This window comes from Saccostrea cucullata, unplaced genomic scaffold, assembly GCF_032062105.1.
Source record: "Saccostrea cucullata isolate Sc308-1 unplaced genomic scaffold, CSIRO_AGI_Scuc_v1 ctg3485, whole genome shotgun sequence".
Lineage (NCBI taxonomy): Eukaryota > Metazoa > Mollusca > Bivalvia > Ostreida > Ostreidae > Saccostrea > Saccostrea cuccullata.
The window spans coordinates 13,977-31,432 of NW_026919658.1; the positions used below are offsets into that span (position 1 = coordinate 13,977).

The 17,456-nt window shown below is 33.4% G+C and overlaps 1 protein-coding gene across 1 annotated transcript; it reads left to right on the forward strand.

Moving 5' to 3' along the window:
- The first annotated feature begins 7,848 nt into the window (after nt 1–7,848).
- Nucleotides 7,849–9,549, forward strand: LOC134235637 (serine/threonine-protein kinase fray2-like). The gene is made up of 3 exons (XM_062717769.1): nt 7,849–8,203; nt 8,366–8,485; nt 9,242–9,549. The coding sequence occupies exons 1-3, from the start codon at nt 7,849–7,851 to the stop codon at nt 9,547–9,549; spliced, it is 783 nt and encodes a 260-aa protein (XP_062573753.1).
- Nucleotides 9,550–17,456: the final 7,907 nt, after the last annotated feature.

Genomic DNA, 17,456 nt, shown 5'->3' on the forward strand with positions numbered 1-17,456 from the left:
CACATCAAGTGTAGTATATAAAAGGTCGGGTTTGATCTTCACATTCCTTTCTCCTGAACCTTTCGAAGGTAAAGATGCATAACAATTGCTTGCAATAAAATACATGGAATTTTGTTTTGTAACTTTAAAAACCCGCCCTCCCACTACGTTATGTTTAGAATGTTCCATTTTCTCTAAGTAAAGAAGGATATTCTGCTGCTTGGTTTTTAGCTCACCTGAGCCGAAGGCTCAAGTGAGCTTTTCTGATCAAAATTTGTCCGTTGTGTGTCGTTGTCGTTGTCGTAGTCGTTGTCGTTGCCGTCGTAAACTTTTCACATTTTCATCTTCTTCTCAAGAACCACTTGGCTAATTTCAATCAAACTTGCCACAAAGTATCCTTGGGTGAAGAGAATTCAAGTTTGTTCAAATGAAGGGCCACCCCCTCTTCCAAGGGGAGATAATTATGAATTAGTGAAAAATTGATGGCATCTTTTAAAAATCTTCTTCTCAAGAACCGCTGGGCCAGGAAACATGAAACTCATGTGGAAGCATGCTCAGGTAGTGTAGATTCAAATTTGTTCAAATCATGACCCCCATGGGTAGGGCGGGGCCACAACGGGGGGTCAAATTTTACATAGAAATACATCTGAAAAATCTTCAAGAATTTCTTCTCAACAACAGCAAAGCCATTATTGGTCATAGTTATATGGAAGAAGCACCTTCAGTTAGTGAGTGATTCTGCATTATTAAACGCAGAATCTATTATGCATAGTTTGTGTACGCGGGGAATAAAATCAACAGAGGGCTGAGTTGTTTGGTTTTTTTTCGATCGGGTGCGGTGTACCAATATCTGAAAACGAGGCGCAGCCATTTCTTATGTGGATCGAGTCGTGGACGGTAGAAGAAATTAAAGTTTTCAAACGCGGATCTGAAAGCAGAAACAAAAGTATTGATCATTGCTGATTGTTGGTTTCATTGTGTAAGGTTTGAAAAGTGTAGAATTTATCTGAATAATTACAACCTTTAGTATATTTATTCATACAGCATTATTGCAGTGTTTCGGCGCAGCTTAATACTGCGCAGTTTATACAGTCTCTCAGATAAAAGACACATGGAGAAGAACAAGTCACTGCCACATTTTACTAGTGTTAAAAGATGATCAAAAAATGTTATCAATTTATTTAATATTATACTTAGTGGAAGGAAACGTTATAGATTGTATACAACATTTGTCCAACTCTTGTATCTAGTTTCACCAGTAGTCTCGGAACCCGTATGTTGATAAACATGATAAAGGATCCGGATAACTTATTGTTAATGTTAGAAAAAGTAGCAGTACAACTTGTTTATAAAAGTTTGCAGAAAGAAAACTCCTATACTTATATGTATAATATATGCATGTGATTTAGTGTTGGTCGTGGAGAGGAATATCACTGCAGTTTCCTTGCAATTACCTAAAATAAAGTAGAGTGAAATGTAATTAAACAAAAAAGAAAAATACCAGTAGAATAAAAAGATAATAAAGATATTCATGTTGTTAATTATTGTTTTTATGTGGTTTTTTTTATATAAATCAGGAGTATAAATATATTCTACGGTGTGACTGTTGGGGCAAGCACAGTTATTTACTATCAAAAACCTTTACACAGCTTTAACTTGCACTGCCTAACGGAATCCTCAGTTCATGAAAAAAAGAATATGAAGAAATCACTTCCCACGCATCATGATTGAGATTCCGAACTTTTCACATGTTTCCAACAAAATCTGAAATACCCGAGTTGTTGATGATGAATGTATGACGTCAAATAAAAAGTCCTCTTGACTTAGAACGCTAACGATAATATTGTGGCATGAAGATTGCATTAAATTGTTGTTTGTAATTTTGTTCAAGTAAGTTGTTGCTATGTTTTAGCCACCATGTTGCTAAGCACCGCAAAGGATTATTGGGAGTTTGGAATTTTTTCATGTGGTACGATAAAAATTTCTTGGAACAATGTGCAGAGTCTATTGAGCTTGCTACATTAGGCTGTATTTCATTTCCGGATTTTTTTGTAATTTTATCATCTTTGCATTTTTAAGATAGTAACTTTAGTAAACGATTTAAAGACTTACTTATGAAAAAATTAAGTTTTTTGTAGAGCATTACCAAAACTTAAAAACTCAATTAGGGTACACCAAGTGTCTTGGATGTATTTTTGGTGCTGTCACTGACATTTAATGTAGTGCACATTGTGTGCTACATGTAAGCATGTATATGTTTGGTAGATGGATTTTTACATTTTTAATCAATATTTTGCGATATAAATACTTTCATAATTTCATTTTCAATCACTTGGAAAACATTAAATTGCCACAAAGGTAAATTCTGGAAATGAAAAAATTATGTCAGAAATGAACTTAAAAAGAATATCGGAAATGAAATTTAAAAAAAATGTCAGAAATGCTATGCAGATTTCTGGAAATGAAATGCAGTGAGCTGATAAGTGAAGACTAGATCATCTGAGGGTTTAAATCAAAAAAGAATTGAATATCGGGTACATACTGTTCCTTGGATATTTGCACATTTTAAATACTAGTTGATAGTAATACTTCGTACTTAGTTCTGGTTGTTATGTAATACATCCATGTTATGTTTAATAACACAATTAACCAACACATGCTTGTTCTTTTTATCTATTATACCCCCCGCAAAGGAAGTTTTATAGGGGGTATATAGGAATCAGCTTGTCTGTCTGTTTAGCTGTCTGTCCCTCTGTGCAAACATGTCCAGTCCATATCTTTCTTGCGGAGGAACATTAGAATCTACTACTCCACACAAAGATTGTCCATGACGTAAGGGTGTGTCATGACCTTGACCCAAGGTCATTTTGGGAAGTTCAAGGTCACTGGAAGAAAAATTTCATAATTTGTGTCCGGTCCATATCTTTCTTATATATAAACTTGGTAGGTTCTCATTTCACACAAAGATTGCTCATGACCCAAGGGTGTGTCATGACTTTGACCCAAGGTCATTTGGGGAAGTTCAAGGTCACTGGAAGAAAAATTTCATAATTCGTTTCCGGTCCATATCTTTTTATGGATAAACTTGGTAAGTTCCTATTTCACACAAAGATTGCTCATGACCTAAGGGTGTATCATGACCTTGATGCAAGGTCATCTGTGCAAGTTCGAGGTCACTGAAAGAAAAATTGTAGAATTCATATTTGGTACATTTCTTATTATTATGAAAAAACTTGAATCTACTACTTTACACAAACATTGTTTATGACCTGAGATTATGTCATGACTTTAAACCAAGGTCATTTATGCAAGTTCAAGGTCACTAACAGAAATAGTTCATAATTCGTGTCTGATCCATATATTTAGTGTATTTTTTTTATGAGGCTGCGCCTTAGTTTCATTTATAAAAAAAAATATGAGCAATTACATTTGCACTTAAAATGTTTTAGCATTTCTCTCTTCTCTTAGATTTATAAAATATTCATGATTTAGAACCTCTGAAAAACCCAGCAGGGGGTATTTTGCCCTGTTTGGACAGTTTTAGTTATCTTTATTAAATTTATGCAAGCAAGACAGTTTAAAATTATATATTGAATGTGTATGATTTTGATAATTAACAAGCCCATGGGACCTCTTGAATTAGATTTTCACTGATCGTATGTCGAAATTCACAGGCCTCAGTCTTCGTTTCATGAAGATTGCTTTTAGATATGTCTGACGTTAAAAACTTGAGGCCAATCACAGTTATATTTTTCTTGTAATTATTTCAAAACTTTAGACTTCTTCTCTCTCCTTGGCCCAATCTGGCTGATACCTCACCCACAGAGTGCCTTTGGGTAACGGGTGTACAGTGACCTTAAATCATGTTTCTAGGTCAATGGTCAAGTTCAAATCAGAATTATATGAAAAATCTGTGTTTAAAGCACATATCTCTGCTTGGCCCAATTTGGCTCATACTTCATCTTCAGAGTGCCTAGGGGTAATGAGTGTGAAATGACCATGAACCATTTTTAATAAAGGTCAAGGTCAAAGCAGAATTATTTGAAAAGTCCTTGTTTGGAGCATATCCTCTACCTCCTTGGCCCAATCTGGCTCATAATTTACCCAGAGTGCCTTTTGGTAATGGGAGTGCAGTGACCTTGAATTACGTTTCTAGGTCAATGTTCAAGGTCATAGCAGAGTTATATGAAAAATCTTTAGTCGGAGCATATCTTCTCTCTTCTTGGCCCAATCTGGCTCATTCTTCACCCAGAGAGTGTCTTTGGGTAATAGGTGTGCAGTGACCTTGAACCATGTTTCTAGGTCAAGGTCATAGCAGAATTATATGAAAAATCCTTGTTCAGAGCATATCTACTCCCTCCGTGGCCCAATCTGGTTCATACTTCACCCACAAAATGCCTTTTGGTAACAAGTGTGCAGTGATCTTAAACCATGTTTCTAGGTCAAAGGTCAAGGTCAAAGTAGAATTATATAAAAACCTTGTTCAGAACATGTCTTCTCTCCCCTTTGCTTTGTCCAATGTGGCTCATACTTCACTCACTGAGTGCCAGTGACCAATTGATGTGCAGCGACCTTGAACAAAGTTTCAAGGTCAAGGGTCAAGGTCAAAAATAGCCTGTGTTTAAAATCTTTGTTCGGTGCATAATTTCTTTCCCTTAAGTCCATTCAGCCTCGAACAAATTGACTGGGTATGGAAAATCTGTGATTTTCCTTCCATATTTTGATAGAGGATATGCAACAATTCTCATAGAGGATACATTTTTAAAAGTTTTTAAATTGTATTATTTTTCAGAGAGTAGTTATTTACTTTAAACATATTTTATTGAGTAATTCAATCAGGATTGGGCAGAGTAGTTATTTCTTGTCCCCTTTAATCTCAAACACCTTCAAAATGAACCCTTTTCAGCTACCTTACATTTTCATGTTCATTGCTAAAAGCTGGGTCCTTTGAGATGGCCACTATCTCAATGATATCTTTTCATACCCCCCGCAAACGAAGTTTAGGGGGGGTATATTGGAATCACCATGTCCGTCTGTCCGTCTGTCTGTCTGTCTGTCTGTCTGTAGACGAGATTTTGTCCGGACGATTTCTCAAAAACTAGTGGAAGGATTTGCCTGAAAATTTGTACACATATTATTCACCATATGAAGGTGTGCACCTGCTATTTTCATCTTGATTTGATGATTGTTTTGAATTTTACAGGTGTTTTTTCATTTTAATTTTGTGGTCTTGTGCAGACCGTTTCTCACAAACTATTGCAAGGATTGATCTGAAAATTTGCACACTTATTATTCACCATATGAAGGTGTGCACCTGGAATTTTCAACTTTATTTGTTTATTTTTCTGCATTTTACAGGTTTTACTTTTTATTTAAATTGACTTGTTCATTTTGGGCTCATTTATAAGGTATGAGAGATAGAATCTAGAATATCTGTACAAAAATGTGAACTACCGGGTAGTACAGCTTACAACAACTCATTAAAACTAAAAAAAGGAAACATCATCAAGTGTTAAAAACAATTTTTACATTACACAGAAGATAATGTAAATTCATTTGTCTCTTGGGAATAATGACTGGACAAGCATCCAGTTAAAGATAAATTAATGAGTTTGGTGTTGGAGGTTGTTAAGGCATATCTCTTATCAAGTGTGTGTGTGTGTTATCAAATCTCCAGGGAATAAGGCACAAGAATTAAAGATCTCTCTTCTCTTATTCTCTTAATTGTAATTTATTGTCTGTCAAAGCACTTCATTACTGGATGACCAGCTTTTTATTTTCAAAATGAATTTGATATATCAAGATTAATTTGATTTTGTATAATGATTTTTTTCAACAATTAGTTTGCAGAGTGTCATGACACATAATTGTAATAAATTTTTTTAATGCAGAAATAAAAAAAATGTTACGATTGAATTACAATGTATTAGTATTGATGTTTCATTTGGTTGCACTTTTGTTTCACTCATTAAGAAACATAATGAGCACTTATATTTTACTGCAAATTGTTGTAAGTAAATAGTGAACACCTCTAGATCCATAAAGTATTTTTGAATTGGCACCTTCTCTGAAAAAACCCAGCGGGGGGTATTTGTCCCTATTGGACAGTTCTAGTTTAAATCTGATTTTAGTTTCCTGATTATCTGTTCATACCATACACAAAATATTTTTGTAACAGTTTTCTCAGCACTGCTCATCACAATGGTTGAAATTTCAGCAAGCTCTTTGTTTAGGTTTACAATATGGTGGGACTCATTTTTGTATAAATCCAATATCAATTTCTTGTTTATTTGACAATATTTGTATATGCACATATTTTTTTTTTCACATGTCATTGTGCATTGTGACAAGACGTTTTGGAGTGCGATTATGCAATATGATAATCTTTGTCATGACTTTTAAATATTGAGTTTTGATGCACTTTTAAGAAGCAGTAACTTTTATCAAATCCAAGGGTCTTTGTTATAAGTCTCCAAACAGTAGAGCTTTTTCCTTCAAAATTTACCCCCCCCCCCCCCAAAAAAAAGTCAAATTTCATGAAAATGATTCTAAATTGTTAACATCATGGCCCCCGGGGGTTGTACCATAATAGTTAGGTACATGTGTGTAATTTGGAATTTGGATGATTACACCAAAACTGTTTGCCAGTAAATGTTGGATACATTTATCTGGTATATATAATTTCTGGAAATGTGTGACACATCTTAAAGGTAAGTTTAATGTGAAAATGGTTAACAAATTACATGTAACATGCATCCCTCTTTAAATTATATTAGGGATGTCAAAATTGTCAATAATTGATATTCGAATATTCGATAGGAGTATTCGAATATATTCGAATATTCGATAAAATAAATACATCTTGCATTATCAAATTTATATCTTCACTCTCCTGTCAAGTAGTGAAGAGTTTATGCCATTATTTGGAATAAAAACTCATGTGGAGTTCAGTAAATACACTGCAATTATATTTTTAAAAGAAATATTGAATAGTATACATCCCAAATGTAATAATTGTTAGAAAATTAAAAAGATTCTTTAGTATGTTCCAGATGAATTGATCGTCTTACTAAAGTCTACACTGATAACTCCTACAAATTCATACCAAACAGAACAATTATCTAATGGTGAAATATTAAAAGCAATTACTTTTCGCTAATTATGATTTCCTGATAATGATTTTTAATGATATTTACATAAACAAGGGGTCTGTGTGTTTACTGTAAAACTATGTTGCACAACAATACAAGCTGATTGTAAGTACTGAAAGCTATACTACTAATTAAGTGAACAAATAAATAAATTACTGTAATAGATACACTCTTCACACCTAAGGTAATCCAAGAGGAGTGGTTTTTTAAAATTTTGTACAAACTTTATTCAATTTCTAATAAAACTTGCCAGGTTTTTCTCTCTTTTTAATGCTTGTATACTTAAAAACGAATATTCGAATCATAAATTTATATTCGAATATCAACTCATCGAATGAATATTCGAATATTCGAATATTCGTTGACATCCCTAAATTATATATTGTTGAACGTCCAAGAATTTTTCACTCGTATAAGCCACCACTTGCCGGTGGGGAGCTGCAAATTTTGTCCTGTACTGAGCACTAGGGGCCATTGAGCAGGGAGAGATCTTTTTAATGCCAACACCTACTGCAACACAGAACCTCCGTTTATATGGTCTCTTCCTAAGGACCCTCTTTCAATGAATGTTGGCATATGTTTTGCATATAATTTTGAAAGTGTCAGTGATGGCAGCATTATTAATTTGAGAATGTGTGTATGTATCAAGTATGCCCTACTCTAATCAATCCCTTAAAGTATAGATTATAACATTTTAATATTTTTTGTAGATTACAGAATGCCTAGGAAGAAGACTTGGAAGAAAGCTGCTGTGAAGAAGACGAAATCTTGTAAGGCAGATGTGGGTGACAAGTACCCCATAGATGTTGGCCACGTCCAACCATCTGTGCCTCTGGGTGTAGGCCACGTCCTAACACCTATGACATCTGTACCGGCAGGGGTGATCTCTACCACCCCTGTGACAGTGGTCTCTGCGGCTCTCCCTGAGACCACTTTAAATCAGAATTTATCTCAGATTATTACTCAGAATTCATCTCAGTTGCTTACTCAGAATATATCTCAGATTACAACTCAGAATATTACTCAATTTACAATGAACAATATTCCAAATGAAACAACACATGCACTGCAAGGTAATTGTATGCATCAGAATTCAGATAATCTGGTATTTGGATCTTTCCATCAGGGAAGCAGGAGATTTTCATAATTTTCAAGAGGTAATCAGTGTACATGCAATTCACTTATGATGTTGTCAAATTCATATGAAAATTTTTCATTCACTAGTTCCTTTTTAGATCAGACTCTGCTCAAGGGAGATAATTTGTACAACACAGTTGTGAAGAATCTTCAGAGTGCTGGAAAACTGAAAAGCAGATTACTGATGTTCGATGAATTACCAACTCATATTGATTCTGGTGAAAATCACCACATGGTTGATAAGTTTGAAACATTGTTTGGCTTATTGGTTACGGATGATAAAAAAAATCAAATTCAAAGTCTACACGAATGTCTTCAACAAGCGTTGGGGTTATCTAGATATGTATTAATAATGATTGGCTCGATATGTTCAGCACTGTACAAAGCTTCAGACAATGATTTTTATTTTTTTGACTCGCATTCTCATGGCAAAAATGGGTTATCCGATTGTGATGGAAAGTCTGTGATGAGACACAGTTGCTGCTTAGATGATTTGGTAGGGTTTCTGTATGCAATGTATGAAAGTATGCACATTGAATTTGCAACTGAATTTGAAGTGATGCCTGTTGCCTTTCAAACACTTATTCATAGTTTCCCTAGCAATAATCAAAGTGTAGATCAATATTGTAGATTAGATCAGTCAACAACAACTGCTTTCACAAACAAACAATCTGTTAGTAGTAAAACTGATCACTTAAAAACAACAGAGATAAAGAAAGATAAAAAAGATTACATGAGAGAATATATGAGAAACAAGAGACAAGATCCAGAGTTTAAAGGAAAAGAAAGGGGCAGTAAGAGAAACAAGAGACAAGATCCAGAGTTTAAAGAAAAAGAAAGGGACAGTAAGAGAAACAAAAGACAAGATCCAGAGTTTAAAGACAAGGAAAGAGACAGTATGAGAAACAAGAGACAGGATCCAGAGTTTAAAGAAAAAGAAAGGGACAGTAAGAGAAACAAACGACAAGATCCAGAGTTTAAAGACAAGGAAAGAGACAGTATGAGAAACAAGCGACAAGATTCAGAGTATAAAGGAAAAGAAAGAGACAGCAAGAGAAACAAACGACAAGATCCAGAGTTGAAAGACAAGGAAAGAGACATTATGAGAAACAAGCGACAAGAATCAGAGTATAAAGGAAAAGAAAGAGACAGTAAGAGAAACAAACGACAAGATCCCGAGTTTAAAGACAAGGAAAGAGACAGTATGAGAAACAAGCAACAAGATTCAGAGTACAAAGGAAAAGAAAGAGACAGCAAGAGAAACAAACGACAAGATCCATAGTTTAAAGACAAGGAAAGAGACAGTTTGAGAAACAAAAGACAGAATGCAGAGTTTAAGGTTTCGTCAAAGGTCAACATGTCCAAAAATTTATTTTTTCAATAGCCCCAAAACTATGTGGGGTATAAAGTTAAAACTTTTACGGTTTATAAATATATCATTGATAAATAGATAGAAAGTATCAGTTGATAAAAAAATACTTGGAAAAAATATTAATTGAGAAAAATTCTTCTTAAAAATGCATATATTTAAAAAAAATACACCTAATTAATTCCGCGCTCTTAGTGAAAACCATTATTGCAGAAACAAAATATGTTTATCAATGAAGAGCAAGTTGGACTTGGATAGCCTCTGAAAAGTTGTTTTCCCTGTTTATTTTGTCCAAATGTTAAGACTTGAAAGTGAAAGTACATTGCAAATGGCGTAATTTATAGGGGTCTTGTCTTTTTACATGTCATGCTTTCAATAACAGCCTTTCAGAGACCATTCACGTCCAACTTGCCCTTCAATGATAACCATATATTATTTCTGCAATGATAGTTTTCACAAAAAAGACATAATTAAGCAGGTGCATTTTTCTGTAAATATGCACATTTTCTGATACAATTTGTCTTAAAAAATATCTTTTTAAAAATATTTGTTATCAAGCGACACTTTCTATCTATTAATCAATGATATATTTATAAACTGTAAACATTTTGACTTTATACCACACATAGTTTTGGAGCTATTGTAAAAATAATTTTTTAGTCATGTTGACCTTTGACGAAACCTTAAAGACAAAGAAAGAGACAGTAAGAAAATTAAAAAACAAGAAGAAGAGAACAGGCATGATGAGCAAATAAGAGATTTAATAAAGAAAAGGGAAATGAGACAAAATTCAAACCAGTTAGAAAAAGAGAGATTGAAGATGACAGAAAAAAGAAAAAATGAAGAATATAGAACATCAGAAAATATTGCTGCAAAACAATCAAAAGCACACTCACGGGAGAATTTGGACTATATTGAAAATGAAAAACAAAGATACAGAAAAAGTAAATTTGGAGTTGATACAGCGGAATGTGTTGACAATTTTCACAACAATGTAAAATTGGGTCCTGTATTTGTCTGCACATGTTGCCAACAGACATGGTTTCATGAAAGTGTTTCAAATGTCAATAATGTTTTGTTGGATGCTGAAATCAGAAGAAAGTATCTTACTAATACAAAGTCTGTAAATGGGCAGGAATGGATTTGCAACACCTGCAATTCATGCTTAAAAGAAAGTCGAACTCCAAAACTCTCTTTTGCTAATGGAATGACATGGATACAAAAACCAAATGAACTTAATTTGTTACCATTGGAAGAAAGACTTGTATCCTTAAGAATTCCTTTCATGCAGATAAGAGAATTACCAAGAGGAGGGCAGTTTTCTGTAAAAGGAAATGTTGTAAATGTGCCAGTTGACATACAACCAACAATCAGTAGTCTTCCTAGGAGACGATGAAAATATCACAATACCTGTGAAGTTAAAAAGAAAACTATCTTTTCAGCACTCTTATTCTCATGAAAATATTCGACCTACAAAGGTTCTGAGTGCTTTACATTGGTTAATGAAAAACTGTGAATATTATCAGAATTCAAATATAAACATAGATGATAACTGGTTCCATGAAGTTACCAATTCAGCAAGCGAATTAATGAGAGAGTTTATAGAGGGTCACACCAATGAAGATTCAACATTGCGTGACCAATCAGATGAATCAGACTCTGATGAATTCTGTGAAGTTGATAGTGGTAAGGATGGAAATTGTGATACACTTCTAGACAGTGACTCATGATATGAATCAGATCTTCACATTTGCTCCAGGAGAGAGACAGCGTCCACTTAGTTTGTATCAAGATCAACTGGCTGAGTATTTGTCATTTCCAACAATATTTTGTGGTAAAAGAAGAGTAGAAAACAATCAGCGTCAAGTACCTGTATCATATGCTGATATTGCTAAGTGGGAATTACGAAGTGTTGATAGACATGCTGCTCAGTCTGTACCAAATTTGTTTTTCAAATTGAAAAAGATTCAACTAAAACAGGTAACAGACAAATGCAATTTAGCTCTTAGAAAATGCAAAACAAAGGGGAAAACCTTTACTGCAAATGAAATTAGAAATCCTGATCAAATTAACAACATTGTTAGACACGATGAGGGATTTTATGTATTCAAACAGTTGAGAAATTCTCCTCCATATCTTGAAACAAGAAAAAAAGATATTTTTGCAATGATCCGACAGCTTGGTCTACCAACTTGGTTTATGTCATTTTCTGCTGCAGATACACGTTGGAATGATCTGATAAGGGCATTAGGACTTTTAAATGATGACAGAGAGTACACAGATTCTGAAATTGAGAGCATGACATGGACTGAAAAATCAAAGTTAGTTCAGAAAGACCCAATTACATGTACAAGGTATTTTGATCATCGTTTTCGTACTTTTTTGAATACTGTTCTGAAGAGTGATCATCATCCTATTGGCAGGGTACAGAACTTCTTCTATAGGGTTGAATTTCAACAAAGGGGATCACCACATGTTCACATGATTGTTTGGATTGAAAATGCTCCAAAATACTTAGAAAATGATGAAAAGGAAATAGTTGCATTTGTTGATAGCTACTTAAAATGTGAAAGAAATGCAGATGACACTATGCTAGAATTACAGGTGCATAAACACTCGCAAACATGCAAAAAAAGAGGAAAGGCTGTTTGTAGATTTGGATTTCCACTCCCACCACTCAAAACTACAATGATATTAGAACCTTTGGACATTGAAGTCGAGAAATACAAGAAGATGCATAAAGCTATGCAAGACAAAATGAATGAATTTAAGAATGGTTGTGATCTAAGCTTTAGTTTCCAAGAGTTTTTGCAGGATGTATTACAACTATCTGAAGATGATTATATCAAATGCATCAGAAGTTCATTGAGAGGACCCAAAGTATTTCTAAAGCATAAACCCTGTGACCTTAGAGTGAATGCTTACAACAGTACTCTTCTTCATGCATGGGCAGCTAATATTGACATTCAGTATGTATTGGACCCATATGCCTGTGCAATGTATATTGTCTCATACAAAAGTAAATCCCAAAGAGGAATGAGCGATCTTCTGAGAAGTACTGCAAAAGAAGCAAGAGAGGGCAATCTTGACATTAAGAGACAAGTTAGACACATTGGAAATCAATTTCTTAACAGTGTTGAAGTTGGAGCACAAGAAGCAGCATATCTGGTTTTGCAAATGCCACTTACAAAGGCATCAAGAGATGTAATGTTTATAAACACATCTCCAGTTGATGACCGTGTAATACTTGTCAAACCTGATTCAGAACTTGAAAAGTTGAATGCTAACTCCACAGACATAGAATGCAGTAACATTGTCAAAAGGTGTGCAAAACGTCCAAAACAACTTGAAAACTGGTGTTTAGCTGACTATGTCTCACAGATAGATGTAGTTTTCCCAAAAGAAAATGTAACTCAGCTGTCTGAAATGGAAACAAATGATGATGAGACACACCAGTCAGAAAATGAAGACATTGGATCTGATACTGAGAGTGATGGATTTTTCAGGATTTAAAACAAAATGCCCAAGCACTTGCATGTAATCTTTGGAAAGAAAACTTAACCTTATTTGAGTTGAATGAAGTAATGCGACAAAAGGACGATTTAGCATTTGCACAGCTTTTGAACCGTCTTCGTCACAATGAGATGACTTCTGGGGACTTACAGATAATTCGCAAGTGCATCATTGCTGAGAATAGTCCAAATTATCCACACAATGCTCCCCATCTTTTCACAATGAATGCCAAAGTAGATGAATATAACAATAAACTTATAGAGCAACTTCCTGGTGAAAAAGTCATTGTGAAAGCTGTTGACAGTGTCCTCCAAGACCACAGTAAGTCTGTGAAAGACCGACTACTCAGATCATTGCAAAATCAAGATGATGTTAGCAAAACTGCAAATCTCATGACAAGACTAACTCTAGCCATTGGAATGATATATGACATTATAGCTAATATTGATGTTACTGATGGCTTGACAAATGGTTCATCATGTACTGTATTTCTTGTTGAAAACAGATTATCTGGTGTATCAAGGCCAAGTATAGTGTGGGTGAAGTTTTTTGATTCTGCAGTATGGAGAATTGCTCGACAGAAATACAGACACCTTTTCCATGATGATGTTATGGCTGATTGGACACCAATATTTGACTGTCAGCGATCTTTTGTTTTTAATTCAACTACATATCAAAGAATACAGTTTCCTTTAAGACCAGCTGCTGGTAAGACGATTCATAAGGCGCAGGACTGCACTGTTGATGAAATTGTAGTAGATTTGTCTCAGTCAAGGATAAGGAAAACACCCCACATTCATTATGTAGCTCTTAGTAGAGTTAGATCTGTTGACAAGTTGCATATTTTGAATTTCAATGAGCAAGCATTAACTGTGGATGAAAAAGTTGTAGAAGAAATGGAAAGAATGAGGAAGGAAGCACCTCTAAAACTGTGTTATCTTCCATTGTACAAAACAGAGCAGAACAAATTAAAAATTATGTTTAATAATGCAAGATCTCTTCACAAACATTTCAATGAAATTAAAAATGAACCCACTGTTGTAGCATCAGATGTTACTGGTTTTTCAGAAACAAGATTAACCATCAATGATGAACAGAATTTTATGATGGAAGGTTACTTGACTTTGTTTAATCATGAAAAGAGAAGTGACAGCAATCGTCCTCATCATGGAACAGCATTATATGTTAAACAGGACCATTTGATGACGTGTATCTCAAAATTCAGCAACAATTTGCTCGAGTTCATCATAGCTTTAATAAATTTCAGAGACTTTGGAGAAGTGCAGATAGTTGTTTTCTACAAGTTCCCAGCATGTCCTTTTAAAGAATTTGAACGTGAAATTATGTTGCACTTAAAACCTTTTGTAGACACAGAGAAAAAATTGATAATACTTGGAGATTTCAATTTTGATTTGTTTACAGGTCACAAAGAATTTCTGAACTTTATGAAGTTGAATTTAGAATGCACACAATTGGTAAAAAAGGTAATTCATGATTTAGGTTCACAACTTGATTTGATTTTCACAAACTTCCCTCATTGTGAAACTGATGTGATTGAGGCATATTGGTCAGACCACAAAATTGTCTACTGTACTTTATAAATATGATATAAGGGACGCATGAGTACTTATTTGGGGGAGATACGTCATCTTGTCCCCTCTCCCACCTACCAATGTGTCAGTGTCACTTAGTGACATTTGGTACATTGATTACTGTATACAGGGTTATATTCGCCCTGGCTTTGTTATTTTCACCCTTTCTCCCAATTTTGCAACGTTTTAAATTTTCCACAGTCACAGTTTTATTGAAGAAATCACACTGTGTTCTTTTAATTTACCCTGTTTTAAAATTGTTTAGCTCTAAGATGGATGACAGGGGAAAAAAATGAAACGGGGCGAATATTTCCCTGTATACAGTATCTTAAAACACCAATTACATGATGCAAAATGTTGTTTGTTTTAAGGCATATGTATACTTGATACTATTTTAATATGCAGGCATGGAATAGCCTAAATAATTTGCATTATTAATGATCACAAATCAATTGGTCTAAACAGGAATCCTTCATTATGACTTTTTATTGTGGATTTATTTTCAACAAACAATTAATTAATGTACAAAATAATTGAAAGTTGCATATTAAGGAAAATTCATGTACCATCAATGACAATTATTCATGTCAAAAAAATGATAATCATTGTATTATTTGTTAATATTTATAAATCATGTATATACTGTATTGATGTTTGTGAGTTAGTTTTAACCTTACTGTTTAGATTCTTTAATGATACATGAATACCATGAACTTGGTATTTTGAATATACAGGAAAATTTTAAGATTACATGAATTGTTTACAAAGTTTAATTTAAAGAAATTAATGAGTTCTGCTAAATATAATGATTAGAGTTGTACTAGAAATATATACACTGTATTACACTTGCATCAAGTAATTGGTATCTTTGATATATGTTTAATACTGTATTCTATAGTTTTATGAAGTAAATTCCCCGAATATTTTCTGTTCATGAAAAACTTGCTGTATAGAATTTATTATTGTAAGTTTATTAATGTTAGTACTGTGTCTAAATTTTGCCATTTATTCCCTGCAGAACAATACTAGAGTACATGAGAGTATAAACTTTTACAGTGTACATGAATTAATATATTTTTTCAGAGCAATTCCCAGTTATAACAATTGCAGTGCATGTCAATATTCTTATCATACATGTAATTCAAGTCTTTATGTAATTACTTTATAATCAACCTCATGCAGTATTGTATATACATGTATCACAATTGCTGAGGCTTTAAACAGGCCGGGTGGTCAACAAATTAACCAATAGATGCACCTGAAAATGAAATACTTGCAAATGTTCACATACTATATTTAAAACCATTATCTATGATTTTTAATACAAAGCTTTCAGAAATTAGTTTAATGCTCATGACCATCCACCATACTTATTTATTTTTATTTTATTTAGACTTGTAGCTGAATTAGAATTTGATACATTTTGAAAGCACAGCTCAGTTTGAGATTTTATATATATCATTTGCATCATTTTGTTTTTAAATAATGTTCATTGTATATATCAAACTTAAATGTGTTATAATATATTGACTTGATTATTTATCTTTTTGATTTTTTTGACTTAAAATGTTAAGTTTATTGTATTTTTGTATTTCAGAACATTCAGAAATTGCTTTAAACATTTACTTTTACTAGCTTTAGTTACCTGTGTAGAAAAGGGAAACTGACAACTCATGTTACTAGTATATTGCTGATTTCAGTTAACCCCATATTAATTGATGGTTAATTTTCTCCAGCATTGAGATATTTAATATGTGACCACCATTATATTATAATCTAATGAGAATCAACTATATATTAAACAATTATACCCAGGTAAGTATGAAAAGAGTGGGTCAATGGCCAGCCCGTAAAGGGAGGTGAACCTACCTCTTTATAACATTACAATTTTTCTCAAAAGAGAGGAAAAGGTGGATCACTATAATTTCTCATGACTGGTCTTTAAATTCAAAATTATTGATTGCAGTTTGCAAAAACAATCTTAATCATTCCATTTTGGAATATTACCATCAAGTTTAGGTACTCTGATTCCTGCAGGTACTCTAATTAAATGTTACTTATGAAAAATTCTTTTAATATAGTACATGTAGTTGATATTCAAAGTCAGAGTCTGTTGATCATCATATAATCATTCACTTCAGTTGCAATCTTTCCAATTTTCGCTTTCGTTATTTATAGGAAAGATTTACTATTAAGTGAACTTGTAAATGAATACAGTGTATTTCATATTTTTCAAATGATTACTTTCATTTGATTATCTTTTCTGATGTGTTGTTAAGTTTATTGTATTTCTGTATTTTAAAACATTCAGAAGTTTGAACATTTGCTTAGATTACTAGTTACTTGTGTAGAATAGAAAAACAACCTGTATACTCAGAGAGTAATAACTGACAACTCATTCTGAATTCTATTGCTAATTTTAATTAACTCCATATTCGTTGGAAATTCTTTTTACATTGATATACTCCAGGATTGAGATTTTTTTTATTTGTGACCACGATTTAATCATCTAATGAGAATCAAATATATATTAAACACTTATATTTAGGTAAGTATGAAAAGAGGGGGTCAATGGACAGCCCGTAAAGGGAGGTAAACCCACCTCTTTGTAACATTCCAGTTCTTTGTTTATATACAAGAAAGGGGAAAAAAGTGGATCACTACAATTTCTCATGACTGGTCTGTAAAATTGAATTCAATATTGCAAAAAGATGT

Excerpts from the sequence above, each read along its gene's own strand:
- LOC134235637 (XM_062717769.1), top strand. The coding sequence starts at position 7,849 with ATGCCTAGGAAGAAGACTTGGAAGAAAGCTGCTGTGAAGAAGACGAAA. Across the intron at positions 8,204-8,365 it reads AACAACACATGCACTGCAAG|ATCAGACTCTGCTCAAGGGA; the intron begins GTAATTGTATGC and ends GTTCCTTTTTAG. Across the intron at positions 8,486-9,241 it reads ACCAACTCATATTGATTCTG|AGTTTAAAGACAAGGAAAGA; the intron begins GTGAAAATCACC and ends GACAAGATCCAG.